At 37.2% G+C, this 22835-nt stretch overlaps 1 protein-coding gene across 1 annotated transcript in view; it reads left to right on the top strand.

The window, feature by feature from the left end:
- The window catches only part of Ppp3ca (protein phosphatase 3 catalytic subunit alpha), a 250891-nt gene extending 239171 nt beyond the window's left edge, over positions 1-11720 (top strand). The window contains exons 12-13 of the mRNA XM_042701565.1: positions 2404-2501; positions 9027-11720. Coding sequence (XP_042557499.1) covers positions 2404-2501; positions 9027-9223 — 295 coding nt within the window. The 3' untranslated portion in view covers positions 9224-11720. The remainder of the gene's footprint in view (positions 1-2403; positions 2502-9026) is intronic.
- The last annotated feature ends 11115 nt before the right edge of the window (positions 11721-22835 follow it).

Here is a 22835-nt window from a genome sequence, read left to right on the forward strand (position 1 = left end):
TGGGCAGTGCAAGGAAAGGCCTGCAGAGCACAGAGTACTGCTAAGGACAAGATGAAAGGGGAGACAGAATAGAACTCCAGAGGGGTGCTTCCTCGTAGGTATAGAAGCAAAGCCTCGTCTGCGATTTTTAAATTTTCTAGAAAGCACAATAAAAGAGATAGAAGCCACTGAACACAAACACCCAGAACTTAATCATGTCAACATATGATTCATGTATTGAGGAGATATTTCCTGTCCTTAAATCTCATCGAGAGTCTTCAAAATCTGGTCTTTCATTCCCACGTACAACACATTTCAACTCAGATGAACTGCGTTTCTAGTGGATAAGAGCTGTGTGTGGCTGGGGTGGAGATGAAGAGGAGAGATCAGTCATGAGGCTGAGAAGAACAGGAAAGAACAGAGAAGTGATTAAACCTGGGACTAGAAGGTTTTGGAGAAGGAGGGGTAGTGAAAAGCACTGCACACAGAGGAGTTTGAATGAGAACTCTGCAGGACTGATTGGAAGTTGGAAACCTTTGAGAACATGGCTACTGTTTGAGGTTGGGCCAGGAGCCATAGTTGAGGGGAGTAAGAAACACCCGTGAATGAGAGAAGGAAAGGAGGCTAGGAAAAAGAGAAATGAAGATGGACACAGGTGGCTCACACCTGTAATCCTAGCAACTCAGGAGACTGAGATCTGAGGATCACAGTTCCAAGCCAACCCAGGAAGGAAAGTCTATGAGAATCTTATCTCCAAATAAACCACCAGAAAACCAGAAATGGTGCTATGGCTCAAAAGTGGAATTCCATTTCCTCATCTATAAAGCACATCGATAACTATAGAATTTTTTTGAGGACTAAGTGATCAATAGTCTGTAAAATATGAGCAAGAAGATGGTCATTTTTTTTTTTTTGTTGGTTGTGAAGCTTGAACTCAGGGTGTGGGGGTTGTCCCTGAGCTTTTTCGCTCAGGGCTAGTGCTTTACAACTTTGAGCCACAGCACCATTTCTGGTTTTCTACTGTGGAACCTGATACAAATTTTATCTTTCATCCTTTGTGAGAGAACCCATCAAAAAGTTTTGAACAGGACAGGGACAAGATGTGGCATTGGTATGAAAAGGCTCATTCTGATTGCTTATACTCAGAATAGTATGGGAGAAGAAAAGCTATTTGGAAGCTATTGAAGTCCAGGAAAGAGATACTAGTTGTGAGTAAAAGAAGGCAGTCACCAAAGACATTATGTAGTATGATGTCATTGTATGAAATGTCCAGAAGCAACAAAACTGCAGACAGTTGATTCAGAGTTATGTCTCCCTGAAGGAAATGGGGCATGATAGCTAATGGGCACAGTTTCTTTGGGTGGTGATAAAATATTCTAAAATTGATTGTAATGATGGTTGTACACTTCTGTGAACTTGTAAGAAACCACTGTAAATAGGTGAGCTGTATACTATGTTGTGTTCATAAAGCTCTTTTCTAAATAAATAAATACATAGTAAATATGTAAGAATTAATAAGATGGTGAGAACATTTGGAGGCCAGAGGCATCAAGAGTTACTGGTGGAATGAATTTTGAATAAGGATATGAAGAATGTATGGTCCTTTGAACAATGAAATTTCCAGTTGCTGAGTTAAAACAACAATGTTGGAAGCACGAGGTTTGAAGAGGAGTGCAGGAATTATTTTTCTGGTCATGTTAGAAATCTTCAAAAGTGTTACTAATTGCCATGTTAAGCATCATAACTAGAGTATATGTTATGTACATGAATATTTAGATCTGTGTATATGAGTGCACAGTGTAAACTTTTTCTACTTATGTAGGATTACAGTGTCTGTTTTGTGGAAAGATAGATTATTTCTGTTTCATTGTTATTTAGTCCTAAGGCACTGTTAGCAAATAAAGTGGTTAACAATGTTAAATGACAATATATATATATACTTAAAATAATTCTGTGGCTTGAAACAATTATAAAACAATTGTCATAGTGAATAATAAAATAATTTTATAGTAGCAAATTAGTAGGGAAAGTGCTTGGTAAAGAATAACAATCTTGATTTTCCTGCTCAAATCAAATCAGTTCTGCAGCTTGTTGCTAATCTTTGGCTGGTAAACATTCCTATGGCCTGCCCCATAGCGCAGCCTACTTTGCACACCTTAACCTGTCATAGCAGGATACCTGATTACAAAGCTACAGTTGTTTCCAGGATCTTTTATAAGCAGAAGAGACTGTTCCTCCACAGTTGTCAAGGGTGACTTTTATCACATCAGTCACATTGTGGAACATTATTTCTATTCAGCATATAAAAGTAGAGTATATTAGAAGCTTTAAAAAAAAAAAGAAAGGAAAAGGAAAAGAGCTAGAGAGCACATAGAGGTAGCTGTGGATCTTAGATGCTAACTTCCTCCCCTTGGTGCCTTGCAGAGAAGAGAGTGAGAGTGTCCTGACTCTGAAGGGCTTGACCCCCACTGGCATGCTCCCCAGCGGAGTACTTTCTGGAGGGAAGCAAACCCTGCAAAGCGGTAAGCAGGCCCCTTGGTATGACCTTGCACCTGGAGCATCTCTTCGGCTAGTTGTGTCATTAGAGCCCTGATTTATTCATTCATTTAAGCTTTGTTTTGGTCTTCAGCTCTTCTTGACTGGAGGAAGGGCTGAAACTTTTGCACATCAGTTTGATCAGTCCTGTCCAACAGAGTAGCACTTTCATTCACTGCAATGTAGTCTTCGCGCCTAACCCCATCCCTCATTTACATATTGGTCCACATTTTCAGGATTTCTGTAGGTTGCCTACATGCACAACAGTTTTGGAAACTTGGAACCAGTCAGTTCCTGAAACATAACCTTTTAGAAACCTTGAGATGATCAAAACTGGTCATGTAGATAGTTGGCAAAATACACATGTACACACACACACACACACACACACAAACACACACACACATCCAGAACTAGATTTTATTGCAGAACCAAAGATTACAAAAAAGGTTAGTTTCATTTTCCATTTAAGAGAAATTTGGAATAATATGACTTTTTTTCTCATTATATTAGTCCACAATCAAAGAGAAAACTGAGTAGAACTACATTTTATTATTGAAAAAGAGTATCTCATGATAGAAGCTTTGTATTAAAACCATAACTTTCTAGACCAGTGCTGTCCAATATAACTTTTTGTGATGATGAAAATTTTTGATATCTGGACAGAAGCTCCTCATATCTGAAGCATTGGTATTTAAGTCATACAACTAAAAAGCTGTTCTTTTAATATTTCCTAAATGTCATTAACATTAAACTTAATTTAAATAACCACATGGTCAGTGGAAATCACTTGTTATTTTAATTATTATTTGAGTATAATTTCAATAATATGCAAATTTTTCTAGTAGATGTTAGAGGAAAAATGTTTAGACAAACATACACTCAACATTTTTAAACAATCTCAGCCTCATGTGTATTTTCTAGATCATTCCTAGATCATGTTCATTTGTTCTCTTCTCTCCCTGTCCTTCATCCTAGAAGATTCTGGTATTTTTACGCTTTCATTCTTTAGACATTTCTTCTACATGAAAAATAATGATTAATCTCATGAATGTGGTGTTGCTAAATGATTCCATTGAAGCGCCATCACATTATTTATTTTGAGATGAATTTATTCCAATATTTCTGAATTTTCACAAAAATTCCAAAAAATAAAATAAAATAAAGAACAGTAGGAAAGTACATAGTATTGAATTAAGTTCTTCCTTTAAATTTATAACTACAAATCATTTTATTCACTTTTATCAAACAAACATCTTCTCCCCCAAATAAATATGCTGTCATTAAAATATTAAATTTGTGTGCCCAAAAGGCACCTCTACCTAATTGATTGAAATCTACCATTTCTGATAATCACATTTTAAGGCCCAACAAGTGTATTATCAGAAACTATGGGCCTCATTTGATTTAGAAGGAGACATTGATTAGTGGGCGGTCCTTATTTCTAATGTCAGTGCTGGAATGGTTCTGAATTTTTTGCTTTTCTTTTAAATTTAAGTTACTTAAGTTCTTGTACATCTTTGTTTCATCTTTGGATTGTCACCAGTATTTTTAGCTTCAGTTACTCAGTTTTCTTTTACTTTCTCTTGGATATGTTGGTTTGTGTTATTTTTGTGTTAAACTTACACATACTTAGACAGGCAAAAGACAAGTAGGCCAGAACCTCATTTGTCCTGAGAATCTGAAAACTTACTATGTATTTTAAAGCACCGTATATGGATGCAACTTCACAATTTATATCTGCCCCTTTTAGTTTGAATGAGGAGAAACAACCCAGAACTTTACCATTTAGCTCTTCTTCTCCATGGAGGTGAATATTGTCTACTTTCATCATAAAGAATCTAGAATGCATCTCAACAGCAGTGCAGATTTGACACGTACTTTCATTTTGAAACCTTAAATTGTAGAGAAAATCAAAATCAAGGTAGAATTTTAATATTAAACATTTTGGAGTTATGGAAAAGTTTTACATTTAATTATAAATTTTTAGCATTTAATTAAGGAAATATCAACTAAAAGAATCCGACACCTGTACAGTGAAAGGATAAATCCTAACCTTATTAGAAGAGTTGTTGATCAATCACTGTTCTTTTAACGTTCTGCCTGTAAAATACACAGTTTCCCTATGTTCATTTGAAGCTTCCTGTGAAATTCATGGTTCTAGCAGCCTGTTCTTTAAAAATTTGATGACAAGGCGGCTGCTACTGTGTTCCCAAATGATTTATGACATTTTAACAACTTCACTCCTCAAAATGTCATTTCAATAAGAATAAAAAAACAAAAACAGATTTTAAATTGGTCTATCTATCTGACTAAAGATCTGGACTGTATTATTCCCTTCCTTTTTCCTTTCTTCTTCACCATTGTACCACTGCCCAACTCTAAAGAAATGTTACATGCTTTGTTGAGGTAGAAACATGGATTTATCTTCCTTTAAACTTGTATCTCCCTGCCTTCTGATACCAGTAGGAGATGCTTTATTTAGTATTAAATAATGTGAATTATCCTAGTGACATCATGGTTCTAAGTGCTACCATTTTGTCTGGCACTTTTAAACACTTAAGTTAAGCCTAGCAAAGGTTTCATACTGTTCTGTGAGTCCGAAAGGTAGTTTAGGTTTACATAATCCATTATCCAATCCCATCCACACCACAGAAAGCTTTCCTGAGTGTTTTCCTACATTGGTTTTTATTTTGTTGTTTTTATTTTGCTCATACAACAACCAGAGCAGTTCATTCAGATAGATTGTCCCAAATCATTAAAAAAAAAAAAAAATATATATATATATATATATTCAGCTTGTCATCGTGTGTGTGTGTGTGTGTGTGTGTGTGTGTGTGTGTGTGCGTGTGTGTGTGTGTGTGTATGTGGTGTTTTCTTTCTTTTGAGCATTTCTATTTTGTTGTCTGAATCCAGAATCCAGCACTTACAGGAACTATTGGTTCCCTTAGCTTCTTCGAGCGTCACTGATTTGTTCTAAGAGTTTAAAAGAAAAAAAAAATTCCTCTGCTCATTTTTCTCATTCATTTTGCACCCCCTTTCTTCTCTTCAGCTACTGTTGAGGCTATTGAGGCTGATGAAGGTAAATTGGCCAGTCCCCTTTCTGTTGTACCTGCAACAGATAAGGGCTCTGCTGGGTGTATTCATTTATTTATTTATTTTTATTTATTTATTTATTTTTGCTGTAGCTTGTACAGAGTGTGTGGGTGTTGGGCTAACAGTTGTGGCTCAGTATTAACCAAAATGTTCTTGCTTTAAAGGGGAAAATGTCCTTCTATGGTTTGTTTGTTTGTTTTTTTTTCCCTTAAAGCTATGTTTGACTTCTGTATACCATGAACCTAGTACAATCACAGAAAACAAAAGTAATGATAATCACTGAAATGACGTGGGGGGTGGGGGTTATGGAAGCTGCTTTGACAAATAACATGTAAAACAATATGCTTTGAGCTGAACCATGTCCCTCCTTAGATCACTGGCAGGCATCAGTGAGAAGAAAAGCAGAAAAGTAGCTTGATGAATGCTATTGTTTAGAAGTTTGTAGCTCCCTCCCCTCCGGGAAAAGAAAAAAAAGTTTATTTTTCATAGTGCTTTCTTGTAGCTCAACATCAATTTATGTCTCTAAAAAATATTCCAACATGAGACACATGTAGAGCGATAAACCGTTCTTTTAGCCTGATTAATTTTAATCTATTGGTATTGTCCGTCAGTTAACACCAGCAAAATTCATAAGAAATCTAAAAGTATCTAGTGGCTATGGAAATGGCCAGTTATAAGAATAGTGAATATCAAACAGTCACTTAATAATTAGCATTTGCCAGGTGCCTATTTTTTGTATTACGCACCTTACTAGAGAAATCAAGAATGTTTGACCATCTCCAGCCATGTCCTAGAACTGTTCAAAAACAAGAGACTTGATTCTTTAGTGAAAACTTTTTACTTGAATTTTTTTTTCAAAATACTTATGGTCCAGCACCCATGGCTTATGCCTGGAATCCTAGCTACTAAGGAGGCTGAGACCTGGAGAATAAAAATTTCAAGCCAGCCAAAGCAGAAAAATCTAAGAGACTTCACCTCTAAAATAACCAGCAAAAAATAGGGCTGGAGGTATAACTCCCATGATTGAATGCCAGCTGAGTGTAGCAAGCCCAGCAAGCACAGGTCTCTTATTTCAAACCTTAATACCATCAAAAAATATTCATAATAATAGTACACAGTTGTATGAGAACTGCATATATCAAAATAGTTTTTAATATTATATGTATACCATACCCTCTGGAAATTTAAAAATAATAATTTGAAGTTCCCCTTTAAAACAAAATTTTCCAGTTGTATTTTGTTCTTGCAGATAACTTTTTATTTTTCCCAAAATTGTATGCATATGGTCCTTTGGTATGATGTGAAAAAAAGTGCCACTTTAGACTTACAATTTGCTCATGATTTGGATATGGTAGGGGAAACGACAGCAATGTAAGAGAAAAATACAACTGCTTCCTAAATAGCAGTGCACATGCTGCTATTTATGTGGGAATTCTCTATTCCTCTTGGCAAATTCTAATCTGCAGTGTGCATTCTTGTTGATAGTTTGGCTGTTTTCTGTGGTTTCTGTGACTCTGTGTTGTGTTGAGTATACTACCAATGTAAATTGCTAATACCCATTGTCTGACCAGCAACTACAGCAGAGCACATTCTTCCATTCCAGGATAAACAAAATGACTAGCAATGGAGCCCCATCCCAGAACTATCCATATCTAACTACATTTTTAATTTCTATTCTCCTACCCTATTGGCTTTTAAAACCTAGAGATTCCACTTTTTGTCATTTAAATTCACAAAAATGACTATAAATTGTAATGAGACAAACTTCTTACATTTATTAATTCTGATGAAATGATACAGTTGTTTAGCCAAAGAGTAGGGTACCACTTTGTGCTATTATTTTGTCCCTTAAAATAAATGAATTAGTTTTCAGGGTGGGTGCTCATAGACAGCTCTATTTATTATTTCTAAGTTGATTATTGAATTAACAGAAGAATTAAGAAGCTTTGCTTTGGGCCTTGGTCTTTCCCCATTTCCCCATCTTCTTCCTCTCATGGTTGACTAATCACCACTATGCTAACCTGTAAAATGCAGAGGGGGAAGCAATCTATTTCTCATTGTAATAATTATGAGCTTGTAAACAACTCTGTGTATCCTTTAAGAATCCCACCCATACTAATGGAAGGCACTGCACAATTGTGTGGGAATGGCTGGCAACGTTTCAGTTTGAAACTGCTTTAATGTTCTTCTTTTTAAAATTTTTATTAAACCAAATAAGGTAAGGCAGAAGGAAGTACTGTGAAATTATTTTTTAATGAGCCTTGGTGATGCAGCCGAATTCAGCACTGGTGATTGGCCCTTGATTATCTGCCTAGCCCTTCACAAGGAGTAAAACAAACTGATGTCATTGGTTCCCTGTTTGTGTGTCTTATTTTCACCTCATGGAATGGGGCAACCACTAAATTTCTTGGACAGATGCCTTACTTAGCTCTAAAGCACACTAAGGGGTTTTCTAGAATTTTTTTTTTTAAATCAAGTATTACAACCACTTGAAGAATATCATGCTTTAATGAAGTAGTTTGGAGTAGTTATAAATCCTGTCAAATTCCTTTTTTTTTTTTCTAAAAATATGAAAAGCTTTTCTTTTAACCCCTCTCTGTGTCTCTCTGGCTCTACCAAGAATGATTTTTTTCTTGATTTCAGGAGTCATGGGTGCCAGAGGAACATGTTTGGCCTGCTTACTGAAAAAGGGCGCTCAGTGCTTCTCCACTTAGAGATCCCACATTGATTTCTGAGTTTCTTATACCTTGTCACCCACTCCATGTGCTTCCAAAGTAGAGGGGGGAAATAGAAATTCATCATTCCTTTTCTTTTTTTCTTTTTTTTTTAATGGCATCATTGAGTTGTTTTGCAGAGGAGATCTGAGTTGGGGTTCTGAGGTGGCATAGAAATGCCTAAGTGAATTCCTTTCTTGGCTCCTTTGCCTTCTGCTCTAAGCCTGTAGCTAGAGTTCTAGGGATAGCAGTCACCGTGAATCCACTGGATTTGTCATTACCAGCTCAATGGGAGAGTGATAATGAGTATATACTACAGTCTGCCTAGGATAGGTGTTGAATGTGGTAACCATGGTAATAGTGTCGCCAACAATGGTGGTTCCAGGGACCTGACCTCTTTACATTATCCACTTTGGAATCCTTTGCTCTAAATGTTCACCGAGACAAGAGACTTGCTTTCACCTTAATGACTTCAAGAGGACACTTTGGTTGGCAAGACACATTGGCTGTTTTCAAACCTTTGGTTATCTCCGAGTATGGTAAGGAGTCTGTTGTGTTGTGTTCAGGTCCCATCTCTTGTTCTCCACTAAAGGAATCCCCACTCACTGCGAAGTCTCTCACATCACCCAAACACCGCACCTGTGCCCTGTTTTTTTCCGTAGCTAACCCTGTCTCTCTCTTTCTTAATGATTTTCTGTTTAGCGATCAAAGGATTTTCACCACAACATAAGATCACTAGCTTCGAGGAAGCCAAGGGCTTAGACCGAATTAACGAGAGGATGCCACCTCGCAGAGACGCCCTGCCATCTGATGCCAACCTTAACTCCATCAACAAGGCTCTCGCCTCAGAAACTAACGGCACGGACAGCAATGGCAGTAATAGCAGCAATATCCAGTGACCACTTCCTGTTCACTTTCTTCTTTTTTTTCCTTTTTTGTTTTTTCTTTGAGCTGCAGGGCGTGAGTGGTATGGCTGCTGCCTATCAGCATTCGGATGTTCTTGCCTCTGATGGTAGCTTATTTGCTCTGGGGGCTAGGAATTGGATTCAGTTTACACTATCATTTAAAAAAACAAAGAGGGAGAGAGATAATAAACTATATTTTGGTGAGGGTGGTGATTACACACCTCTTTTGGGTATGCCTTTTAAAAAATGCTTATAGGGGAATAAAAAATTTTTAAAAAAGAAAGCTAACGCTAGTATAGACTGCAATGTTAGGGGAATGACCGAGTTTTCCTACTGCATTGAGGACTCCTAGATAGGTGAATGAAAAGCCTTTTATTCTGTTACTGGACATGAAAACTTTGTCTAATTTCTTACTATTGTACGTTTACAGTCGCAGCACTAAAAATGGATGATATCAACATTTTTAACAAAAATGATGTACAAACTAAATAAGGACTATTTATTGATAATGTTTTGCTACTCTTGTCAGACAATGGCTATAAACTGAATTAGGCAGTCTTAAAAAAAAAACAGAAAAAGAAAAAAAAAGAGAATGTTGCAGATTTGTTAAAATGCCAAAAAAAAAAAAAAGGACAGTTTCATTTTAATTTTGTGCAGGTTCTGCTGAGCTCAGGTTTCTTTAGTATGCTTGAATGCCCTTTTCCTACATTACACTTATTAATTTGGCAGTGAATCTCTTTACTTTTCTTTTAAGTTTGAAAAAAAAACTGGAATAATTACACCTATCTTTTTTGCTGTTTATATTTAGGGGTTTTTGTTGATAAAATCAAGTCTTGGTTGTGGCTTGCTGAATTAAATATTTATGAGTGGTGCATTTTTAAGTATAGTGAACAAGACACCATATTAAGTACAGTGATAAAGCATCTATATTCTGTAAAAAACAAAAAACAAAAAACAAAATCTGCCTATGCATGTTTTTTAAGAAAAAAAAATGGCTGTATTGGCCTGTATGGGACTGTAATGCGCTTAGTGGTCTGACATATACTGGAAATGTATGTATACTGGCGTTCTTTATATTCTCTAAAATGCTTAATGCCTTTGAAATTTTGTAATCAAAACAGCTTTGAAAAAAATCTAAAGGGGAAAGTATTCTTAAAAGTTTTTAACATAAGCTTGTCAGTGCACATATAGATGGTTAGCATGTTTAGCAAACCTTGTGAAATTTAAATAAGTTTGTAGTTACATGTGAAACTCTAAATGCATGGTAACTGTTTAACGTCATAATGGTTTAGTTACTTCGTTCTGTTCTGTCATGTGCCACAAAATATGTACTTTTTTCACTCTTTTCCCTTTGTATATCAGTTACGGGTTACAACTGGTTCATTCTGAAAACAACAACGACAAAAAAAAAAGCCCATTCATATTTTTTAACAATTGTATAAGTGCCCAAGTAATTCACTACAGCCTAAAGCCTTGCCTTTGTAATTTGACTTCTGAAATGTTGGCGATCAAAGCATGCACTTGTAACAATGACAAAGAAAAAGCATTTTATATTACTACTCAATAAAATGTGCATGAACTTAAAAGAACTCTCACCCTTTCACTGAGTCTGCTGAAGGGATTTCTGCGTACAACTACCATGGCGGCCTCTAGTTGCTGGCCCACCACCGCTTGGCACAGTTATTTTCCCAGGCTCCTTTGTAAGGGCCTCGTGATCTGAGGCATGGTGCCGACTTCTGCTGTAAAAATCCTGGTGGGTTTGTGTCTCATATCAGTTGACAGCAGTCTAGAGCAATTGCCATCTTCTGGCTCTCCTCAAGTAGGAGAACCAGTTAAGAAACCTGAGCATTCCTTTTTATTGAACTTAAAAAATAATGATCAATTTGTTATCAGGTTGTTTCAGTTGTATTGGATGCCCTATGTGCTAAAACAAAAAAAACAAAAAAAAAAAAAGAACTAGGCTACAAAACATTTCCATCACAGGAGAGAGTTGCGCACTGTATTGATAATGAAGTTTGTATTTCTGTGCTTCACTAATATCTAATTACCCGGAGATTTAACATCCACCCAATTTCAGTTTATCTCTTAACATTGTTCATTTTAGTGCACTTTGTTTGTATAATAAAGTATGCCTGTTATAAAGTAATAAGAATATGGCAATTAGTGATAGAGTGTACCAAAACAAAGATGTTCTAGATATATTCTCTGACAAAGACTATCCCATGTTTATGCTAATGAATCTAAGCATTTTTTCCTGTGGATATTTTTCCATCGTAACATTAAAAAAAAAAAAGATATCCAAGGAAGATATTTAGATGCAACTTACTAGAATGATGTGAAAGAAAAGGTAATTCTGATACCAAGGTGTTTATTTTATTTCTTATAATGCAGAGAAAATATCCTGAAAAAAAATCACTTTTTGGATTCCTTCCTTTTACAAATTGTGCTAAGGCAACTATGGCATAGAAATAAACATTTGACAATGAAATAAGCAGTTGATGTGAGTATTGCTTGGTCTTTCTGGTCAGTGAGTAGGAAAGTAATATTGTGGTTTTACCTGATAATTTTGTTTCATCAATATAGAAACAGAACTGATGTTATTTCTCCAAAGAGATTACTTCAAATTTTCAGTTATGAGAAAAACTATTGAATCCTGAATTGCTTTTGCCACGTGTGTGCTCATGTATACACACACACACACACACACACACAGCCTTATGTCCATTACCTTTGCCCACTCCAGATGATTTACTTTCCTCTCATCAGGTTCCAACTCACGGTTGAATTTCCATCTGCCTTTCAAGGTTTAAGACCTAAATCTGCTTGACATTGGGTCAGTAGTTTTTCTTGTCTGCATTAAATGGCTTCCCCTTTCATTCTGTGTAGAAGAAAAAGAAAGAAAGAAAAATCTTGAGAGACAAAGCTTGTGTAGTGAGAGCCAAGTGAATGTCCTTGACTGTCCATTACATCATGACTTAGGGTAGCCATCCTAGCCAACATCTCCGTGGCCATCACCACTGTGATGTAACAGTCCTCACCATTTTGTCCTAAAACATAGCCATGTGAGATAAGTTTCAGCATGCATTTTTTTCTGCCCAGAAATCAGGGCCCCAATGTGAAATGAACACCACAGATGGGATAATATGTCTGGTATTCCTTCCACGCGGGACACTTTCACTCCAGACTTAACATCTTGCTTAGTGGATCCCCCTGGCAGAGATTTCTCAGTTTGCCCTGCCTGTGTTCCACATTACTTCAAGATTGGGAGCCCCTGAGATCTCCAAAACTAAAGATAACTTCCTTTTCCCAGCTGTGTGGCCATCTACTCCATTCCTTTCTTCATCACATAAAAATGAAGCATTTGCTATGTTCCTCTCACTGTTCTTCCAGGTTCTTATTTTTCCCATTAAAAATGTCTAGCAATCTAGACAGCATATCGGTTTTCATTATGATGTTAAATGTCAGCATTCCATCAAACAGTGAGTCAGTGTCTGGCTTTAGACTGAGTGTGCTTCCCTTTGCTCCATGGATATTCCTTTCGAATGTATTTTAAGGTAATGTTAACCAGAAAAGCCTCTGGTGAGGCCTTTCCATAATCAATTCACTTTTTAAAAATATACTGGTAGCAATGAGAAGAAAAAAGCAAGGAAGGAAATGGTGTATCTATTTCTAGTGACTGCATTTTCAAGAGGCAACATTGATTAAATAGGAATACCCATTGGAAAATGGAGACCCAGCAGGAAAGAGTTTAAGGAGAGGCCAAAATAACTTAAAAGATGAACAACAGGAGAGCTGGGAGCTGTGCTATTAAGTAGTTACTCCAGAAAAAAAATGCCTACATATCCTTAAGTAGAGAAGAAATAAGGTTACTTAACCACGAGTAAATGCATGGCCCTCTTCACCGGAAGTGTTAAAAAGCCTACCAGATTCAATCTAGTACCACAAACACAGTGAGATTGCATGGAAGGAACGATGGGCTGGGTAAGAAAGAAGGGATTGTGGTGGAAGAGACTGACTGTCATCATAGAGACTGACTCAGTTACTACCTAAAGTACCTTTCCACAGGAAGACTCTAAATGCCCATTTAGCTATTCGATCATTTGAGAGAATGGAATTCTGTCCTCTAGAAACCTGCATTCATAGCCATGGGGTTTATCTCCTCACCAACTACAGACTTGACATACTTGATCAGTAGTTTGGATTAGGGAATATTTCCTATCGTGTAATATTTGCATAGAATATTGTTGAGCATTAGCTCATCTGCAGTCTGCAAGGCTTCAGATGTGTTTCAGTTATGTCAGCATTCAAAAAGTTTCAGAGGTTTTAATATGTGGATTTTGATGCTTGGATCAACCTTGTCTTTTCAAATCATTTTTGATACTAAGTGCTGAGTACATCTTGATTTCTTCTCATTGGCTTTAGAATGTTAAATGAAGGCTACTCACCAGCTGGCTTTCTAGTGGCATCTTAATCCCAATTTATCTCTGAGCTCCAGCTATGCTGGACTTTTTACAGTGCTCAGGACCTTTATTTCAGTGCTCAGGACCTTTATTTTTACAGTGCTTCAAACCTTTATTTCAGGTTTCTATTCAATTATCTTCTATATGGAATGACCTCTGCTTTGCACAAGTCAAATTTATCCTAAATACCAGAATAAGGCATTTTTCTCCTTTCTAAAAGCCTACTGCTCTGCACTACATTTATTTTAACACTTACTCTGTGGCATGTGAGTGTTTATTGTCTTTGGCACTGTGCTGAGAATTGTTGCTTATGTTTGAGGATTTACCTGGAATAACTGCTTGCTATAATGTTTCGCAGACGAGGAGAAGTAAGAGAAGGAGAACAGAAATTGTTTTCAGCATGGCCAGCTGCTACAGGCCACTCCCAGATTCCACGTAGCAAATCTTAATGAAGGAACAGTCTGAAACACTCCATACCCTTCGCGGCTAGTTCCTGTTCTTCATAAGAATTCCCTGGAGCCCGGAACGCAGAGTGAACCTGACTTTAAGTAAGCGTTTACCAAAGTTCTTAGGATCATTCAAGTCTTGGAAATCACATCCATTTTATTGTTTAAATGAACTTAAAGTCAGTTTTACATCTGCAGTCCTGCAGATTTTGTAGCATGGTCTGTTGATCATTGCTGCTACCTAGAATTATGCATAATGAATTTTTTGTGTATAGGTAACTAGGTGAATAAGAATTCAGACAAAAATGTAGGCATTGTTTAAATATTGATGTAAACCTTAATATTCTCAACTAAAATTATGGGGAGGAGTCAGTGACATTTTTAAGGACAGCAGACGTTGACCCAGGAAAAGTTTAAGAGAATTCACCTAATAGACTCTAGGTAAACATAACAAGTCTCTTGCGCATTGGAAAGGGCTGTAATACTTTCAGATTTACAAAATGGCTTCATTCCTCCTTGTTCCTCCATGACAACCACCATTGTCACTAGCCAGCCAGAATTAGTCCATAAGGGCCTTTTGAGTTTCCATTCAAACTAGCATACTTGAGATGTAGCTCGGATTTTACCATGAGAGAGAGGGTCATTTGTTGAGTTCAAAACCACTTTTTTCAAAAGTCCTTAAAAGGTACACCGGGGAAAACCAAGCCCTTACCACCTGCTAATGTCTTCATAAGAAACACCTTGGGACAGTTTCATCAAGGCTGATGAAAGACTAGTAGATAAATCTGTTTATAGAGAGGAGATGGTGGAGAGAGATTGGGAGGAGGTGGTTCTCAGAAGAAAGACTAAGAAGTAATAGTGACTTATGGTTATCTGGGCCAGGCAGATACACAAAACAGCACCGTATGAAGAAACTCAGAACACCATGCACTTGCTCACAAAAGGCAAGCGTTGTGAAAATGCAGTGTCTAAACTGCACATGCTCACTGCTGAGTGATGCACTCCGTGCATGTTCAGACCTAGATTTGGTCCTGGGATGTTCTACTGCTTAATCAAATGTCTTCATGACCTTGAGAGAAACTTCATAAGCTTTTTGTTCTAAATCTTATTTTGTCCTTGGCCAAATGTGTCAAATGGAAGCTATATGAGTAATTAATTTATAAGTTTTCCATGTTGAATAAAAGAGATGATGCAAATGAATTTGGCACAGTGCCTGGCAAAGAATAAACACGCAATAAACTTTAGTTATTGTGGAATCAGCAATATACTGAGTTACATGAATGCTTAAATAGTCCATAACTGAATATGTGTGTGTGAGTTGTTGGAAGCTGAGAATCTACATCTAGTCAGAAAACCCAACTATGAGAAATGGCATTTAAGCCAGCTGCACACTGATGGCTAACACCTGTAAACCTAGATACTTAACAGTCTGAGATCTGAGGATCATGATTCAAAGTCAGACTGAGTAGGAAAGTTCATGAAACCAGCAGAAAGCTGGCAGTAGTAGCATGGCTCAAATAGTAGAGGGACATCCTCCAACAAAAAAGATAAAGGGCTGTGCCCAGGTTTGAGTTTAAGGCCCTGAGTAGAAGGCACAATTAAAAAGGCAAAGGCATTTGGTTAGACCCCATTTAGGGGGATAGATTGGAGATGGAAGGTGAATAAGCTGGGGAGGAGGCAGGTACAGAGGAGACTCTGGCCTGAAAGAAACAGGGCAAAGGAGAAGACATGCTAGCCACTTTGGTTAAAGCCTGGGAGGAGTGGGATTGAAGAGGAAGAATAAGAAGCCAGGGCAGAGCCACATCAGTTATTTGTATCAGAAACTCAGCTACAAGTAATTAACTCCCTAACCATTGTCTGTGCTGCAACACAAAGACATTCATAGTTGCTTGACCAGGACATCTGCGATTATAGAGTCCTCCGATTCATTTGGTGGTTCAACAGGATCATCAAGGACCTGGGCTCTTGCCGTCATGTCTGTCCTTATAGTGGCAAAGGATTGTCACAACCCCTAGCATCCTCTCCTCATATATTACTGTTGGACCACTGGAAAATAAAAGCAAAACAACCTATAAATGAAGCAAAACAGTATTTATTGCTGACTGCAAGTAATGTAGCTACTACCTTGCCAGAGTCATAGTAAATCTAGATAGGTAGAAGGCAAAAGCAAAATATTTATGATGTTTTGTTTGGATCAGGTGGGTCTTTCAACATGAGAGTCTAATAAACAGTGGAGGAAGTTTATGACTTTATAGCTCAAACTTGGAAGAAACCCCAAAGAGACAGTTACAAAAGAATTTTAAAGGGATAACAGAAAATAATTTCTCTCACATTTTAAAGGTATTTATGATAATTAAGCTAAAACATTTTAAAAGTGTGAAAGAAATCAAAGAAGATCCCAAAATACGAACAGACACACTGAGTTCATGGGTAGGAAGGCTCAATATACTTAAAATGTCAATTCTTCTTAAATGAATCTATAAATTAAACGCAACACCAACCAAAATCCTAAAGGGTTTATATTGAAAGGACTAGAATAGCCAAAATATTTTTGTCAAAAGTCAAAGTTGGAGAACCAACACTACCCAGTTTTAAAAGTCTATATTGTAGAGTATGTACACACACACACACACACACACACACACACACACAGAGTCTACCATTCCTAAGATTTGAGTTGCACCATTTTAGCAAATGGGGCCATTAATAAATCTAATTAAGTGAAGATTAAGCCATGCTAGCATAGGATGAACCCCTAATTCGGTCTGATGTCCTCACTTCAGGATAGTCAAGCGAAGATAGAAACACACAGGAAGAATCTCATGACTAAGCAAGCAGTAGCTTGAAGGGATGGGTGAGATCAGGACAGATAGGGGAGAGTGATGGGTGGGTGGCATTGATCCTTGTATTCATAAACAGGCATGTTGAATAGAAATGCCTTTTTACCCTAAATAATAACAGCCACGGCAAATAAACAGCCTTGGAAAGGTAGCTTCTAGCACCCCCACCCCAAAACTAACCACAGGATACACAGAATACATACATACAACGGAAGATGTACATGCCCGAGGTACATGCCAGCCTCTAATGACCTTAGACTGTTAGATGCCACTTATACGACACTGCAGAAGGCACAGCTATTATGACAGGAAGCAGAGACCTGGACATGAGATGGCATATGGGTCGAGCTAAGATGAGGAATTTTTTTCCAATGCAATGGAACAGAGCATGTTTTGTGGTGGGGGAAATTATGGGATAGTTCTGACTATGAGAAGCTGGCCTCAAACTCTCGGGATCCTCATGCCTCTATGGAACCAGTTATGGGAGTCTTCACATGTGAGAAAGTTACTCAGGATTATACATCACAAGGGCTGGGAAGGTAGCTCAGTGGTAGAGCGCTTGCCTTGCATGCATGAGGCCCTGGGTTCGATTCCTCAGCACCACATAAGCAAAAAGAAAAAAGCCGGAAGTGGCACTGTGGCTCAAGTGGTAGAGCGCTAGCCTTGAGCTGAAGAGCTGAGGGACAGCACCCAGTCCCAGAGTTCAGGCCCCACAACCGGATCCAAAAAAAAAAAAAAAAAAAGAGGATTATACATCACAAAGTTAATTCTGCTGAAAATACGATAGAATATTAAAACATGGATGAAAATCCAACACCAATTAACAGGGAGTCACTGGCCTCGGTGGATGAATGGATCAAGAAAAAAAATATATATACCCAGTATATATGCCCAATGGAGTTCTACTCCTCCACCAGAAAGAATGCTGTTGTATCATTCATAAGGAAATGGAAAGATGTAGGGGAAAAATATATTACACAAAGTAAGCCAGACCCAAAGAAACAGGCTGTTTCCCTCATTTGTGGTAAGTAGAACATGCCATAAATCTACAAGAAAACACATTAGATGGTAAGACAATAAATGTACCAGGACATGATAAGTTATACAGGTCTTTAGACATTCACACAATGAGATCAAAGGAGGACATTCTTAAGAGAGGATCACAAAGGTGATCGTTTAAATGAACTCCAAGAAATGGAAACAATAGGTGGTTTTTTTTTTCTTTGCTGTTTTTGTTGTCTGTACCTTTTGTCTTGTTTGGAAGAGGGAGAGGGGGCATGGAAAGGGTGGGACAAACGATCCACAATTACAGCTGTGATACTCAGTAGACACTGTTGGAAATGAACCATGCAACTTGTGGGGAGAGGGATGGGAGGGAAAAACTGAAAGAAAGAGGGAAGGGATGCAACTGTTAAAAAGGAATTACTCATTACCTGACCTACGTACCTGTAATCCCTCTGTACATCAGCTTTACCATAACTAACTGGATCTGAATGGTTTTATGTCACTGATCTAACCATCCTTTCTATGTTTAACCCCCTAACAGTCACTGAAATGCTCCTTCCATTGAAGAGGTCAGGGTCAGAGACAGCTTGGTCTGAACAGTTCACACAGCCTAGGATAGTTCATCTACACAGTCTACAGGAAGCACACACAATAAAGTCATTGAGAATAAGAAGGCAAACATTAGGTTTTTAATGTCTGGTGCTGACATTTACTCAATTTAAGAGGACGGAGTCTCCAGGGGAAATGGTTCTCCAATGTGCTAGCTTCTAATTACTTTCAAGCAACAAATTACATGATCTTTTTTTTTTTTTTAAGAGATAAAGCTGTGACCTGACCTTCTTGACTGAATCAGAAAAACCAGACTTTTCTGCCAAGATGTAGGCATTTTTCATTTTAGAAATGAAATGGAATGCTATATTACACCTGACCTCTTTTCCCATCACAAACCAGGCCATCTGCCCTCAGTTTTAATTTCTTTTCCAATTCTCTCTCTCTCTCTCTCTCTCTCTCTCTCTCTCTCTCTCTCTCTCTCTCTCAACATTGATACTTTAAACTCTCAGACTATATGTCCTAGGCTGAACTGATGCTTTGGGGGTATTAGCTTAGAAACTGCTTAATTACTTTCATAACAAATGTTCAACTGCTTTTTGACTTCTATTACTAAGGCTTTTTTTTTTTCAATCATGGGTCTTGAACTCAGATCCTGCACTCTGTCCCTAAGCAATTTCACTCAAGTCTAATGCTTTACTACTTTGAACCACAGCCAGACTTCCAGTTTTCTGGTGATTAATTAAAGATGAGTCTCATGAAGGGTAAACAAAGGAGGAGGCTGCAATGCTTGGTAAGAAATGTATGCATTTTCCTGCCCATGTAATTGTAACCCCTCTGTACAGTATGTTTTCAAATAAAATAAAATAAAATAAAATAAAATAAAAAAAAAGATGAGTCTCATGTACTTTCCTGCCCAGGCTGCCTTTGAACCATGTTCCTCAGATCTCAGCCTCCTCAATGCCTGGGATTATAGGTATGAGCCACCAGTGCCTGGCCTAAGGCTTTTGCATAATATATAAATTGGGCCATTTAGATCAATAAATACAATAGCTGAGAAAAATATTGGAATGTAGCAGCATTTGATTGAACACATAACTATTATTTCTTTTAACCATATCAACTAATTTCTCAAGCTTTTGGTTCTTGGAAAATGGAAGAGAGGAAAATTAATTATGCTACTTCACTTATAGAAGGCACTGGAAACACTGAGCTAATTCGTCTTGCTTGCAGATCCCTCTCCTTGAATCTCCTACCCTTTGTATTTTCCTCTAACATCTCTGTTGAGGTAAGCTTTCTTTAAAGCATCCATCCAACTTCAAATGTATGCATTCGCATTCACTGTATCCAGTTGGTGTGCACTCAAAATTCACACTCTGTCATCTGTTTGTAGCTGGAAGCTGTTGGTATAATATTGTTTTGTCATTTCATTTTTCATTCTTTATAATATTTATATGTGCATGCCAGATTTTTTGTTATTCAACACCACAACACTTTTGACTACAAATGACCCTAGAATTTGAGAAATTTGGAGTGTGCATTGTGAAGAGACTGTGTAAATTAGAGAATATATCAGTGGGGAAATAGACAAGGAGACCAAGTTAGGAGGAATGGGGTAAATAACAGGGAAAAGAAAGTCTACTTTGGATATATTCAAGGTCCGGCTACAATTCTCCTCCAATTTGGCTTTTTTACCCCTAGTCCTGGGGCTTGAACTCTGGGCCTCAGTGCTGTCCCTGAGGTCTTTTGCTCAAAGCTTGTGCTCTACCACTTTGAGCCAAAGTATTTCCTGGAACATAGTGAATTTTTATAGCAAATTTGCAAATATGAGGGGGGGTAGACATGGGAAGTCCTATTTTGTAGCCAAATCAGGCAGAAGTATGGATAATCAAGAGCCCCAATTCTTGCTATTACTGCTTAGTGTGAAATCAATCCTGTTGTGTCTATGCTAACTCCAAGAACCCAGGGTCACAACTGAATTGAAAGACACTTAGTCAGAGCTGGAAAATTAGAGAATGGTTGGTATGGAAACTTCCTTAACATGCTGATCAAGTATAGATATTTAATATGGGATGATGGAATGTAGATTTAGGAATGAAGCAGGCAAGTTTCTCTCTGTCTCTGTCTGACTGCCTGTCTCTGTCTCTCTCTCTCTGTCTCTGTCTCTCTCTCTCTCTCTCTCTCTCATATATATAGAGAGAGATAGCTATATAGCTATATAGATATCTTTAGCTTGCTTGCTTGCTCTCACTCATACTCTCGCTCTTTCCTTTTCAGTTTATTTTTTGAGACAGAGTCTTATTATGTAGTCTAGGCTGGCTTTGAATATGTGATCTTCCTACCTCAGCCTCCTGAATTCTGGGATTATAGTAATGTGCCTCTACTCATATCGTTTATCACTTCTTTAGAATTGGTTAGCAGCCTATGTTTATAAGAAAAAATTCACCTTGCATATATTTTACAGAAAAAATGGCCATTTTCCCTTCTTCATCAGTTTTCATTATCAAAATTTGATTAGCCCAGATGTCTTGAAGGTGAATCATACTTTAGTGTGAGGATATACCCATTAAGCACACATAGATTTAATTTTACTTGACACTGTTGTATTTTTATTAATAGTAAAATTGTTTCTCTAAAGTAGTCTTTTTGAGTTGAGTGCCTTTATAAACAGGTTCTTTTTTTAACCATAATATGTAATAATAATAAGGCAGGAGAATGATAATCTGAGTATTTATTAATGAGGCCTTTTGATCCTCTCGGTCCTGGCCGCTGCCCTTGAGGCCTGCTGACAATATCATTCTAGTCATGAGTGCCTCCTTGGATAGTAGGCTTATTTTTGAACATTTCTTGCTCTAGTCCTGGAAGCTACCATATCTGGAAGCAAGTGTTCTCTTTTAATGAAAAACAGAGAATGTAGGCATCTTGGCTTCACAGACTGTAGGATAAGTTCTTGCTTCTAGACCTATGCATCCAACACATCTGGAAAATTTTTTTCTGTGATAACTACATCTGAGTTGATATGGATATTCCCTGTTTGAATTCAGACCTAACTTGCTTCCACATAACTTTATTTTTCCTTTGTTGGTCTTTCCTCCCATACAGAAAAATTTCAGCTCCCACTGAATCAAGATTTGATATATGCTACAATTCATGTGCAATGCTCTTAGAATAAGAATACGACAATGTGGTTATTATGTTTTTTGGTATTGTTTTAGCTGCAATTCTTTTTGTTTTATGGAACAAATAACTAGGAATACACAATCAACTTGCTGTGTTGTAAAGTTCCTTGAAATACTCCCTTCATTGAAGTTATGTTGTTATGCTACCAACTTGGTAAATGTATTTTGCTCTTTTTGTTCCCAATGTTGTCTTTGCTTTTTAGACACTATGTTTTTTTTCTACATTAAGTTTTGTGTTATAGTTATGTAAAATTGTAAATTTTATAAGTTATGGTAGGCATTCTGAAGTCAAATTTTAAAATATATATAAAAAGGAGATTATGCCCTGGTTCTTTTGTTTCTTATTCCTCCATCCTCCATAGATATTATTTTTAATAGAGTTCTTGTGTTGTCCTTTCATTTTTAAAAGTGCATATATTGATATTCATCCCTTTATTAATAAATGACACTATGCATTTTTTCTCTGAATTTTTATGATATGTATTATGGATGTCATTCTATTGTATTATTCAAGATGGCAGTTTAACACTCTCCCACCATATGAACAAAACTTTGTTCACTTAACTAGTCTCTCCAGGGTAAACATGTGGATTATTTCTAGCTACTTGCTAATACAGATTGTGACATATTGGTGCTTTTATTTCTTTGAAGAATTTTCAACGGATAAAAGCATAAATGCATATTGAATTTGCTAGATATTTATTTCTAGAATATTGAACTTCCCCCCTCTTTAACTTTTTGAAGTTCAAGCTTGCTAGTCTGATTTCTGAGTTTTATGTCAGCCCCTTACACCTAAATGAGCTCTTTGTAAAAGTATGAACACCTCTTTCTCTTGGCTGGAAGCATTAGATATTTTGGGAGACCTTTAATATGATGTAATGATAACATACATGAATTTATCACAAGATTTCTATGGATTCATAGAGTTGAAATTTACTGTAGATATTTTTCTTATTAAAAAAGGAGGAACAAATAGGAATGAAATACCGTATGTACCAGGTTTCCAATCCAGGTTCTCTGTATCTACTTCTCTCCCATCTGCCTTCTGAGATTCTCAAGCAAGTATGCTGGAGATTGCATGACATCATAGGAAAGCTTGGCACATCTCCTTGGACACGGTCTGGAGT

Source organism: Dipodomys spectabilis, unplaced genomic scaffold, assembly GCF_019054845.1.
Source record: "Dipodomys spectabilis isolate Male_0828 unplaced genomic scaffold, ASM1905484v1 ptg000297l, whole genome shotgun sequence".
NCBI lineage: Eukaryota > Metazoa > Chordata > Mammalia > Rodentia > Heteromyidae > Dipodomys > Dipodomys spectabilis.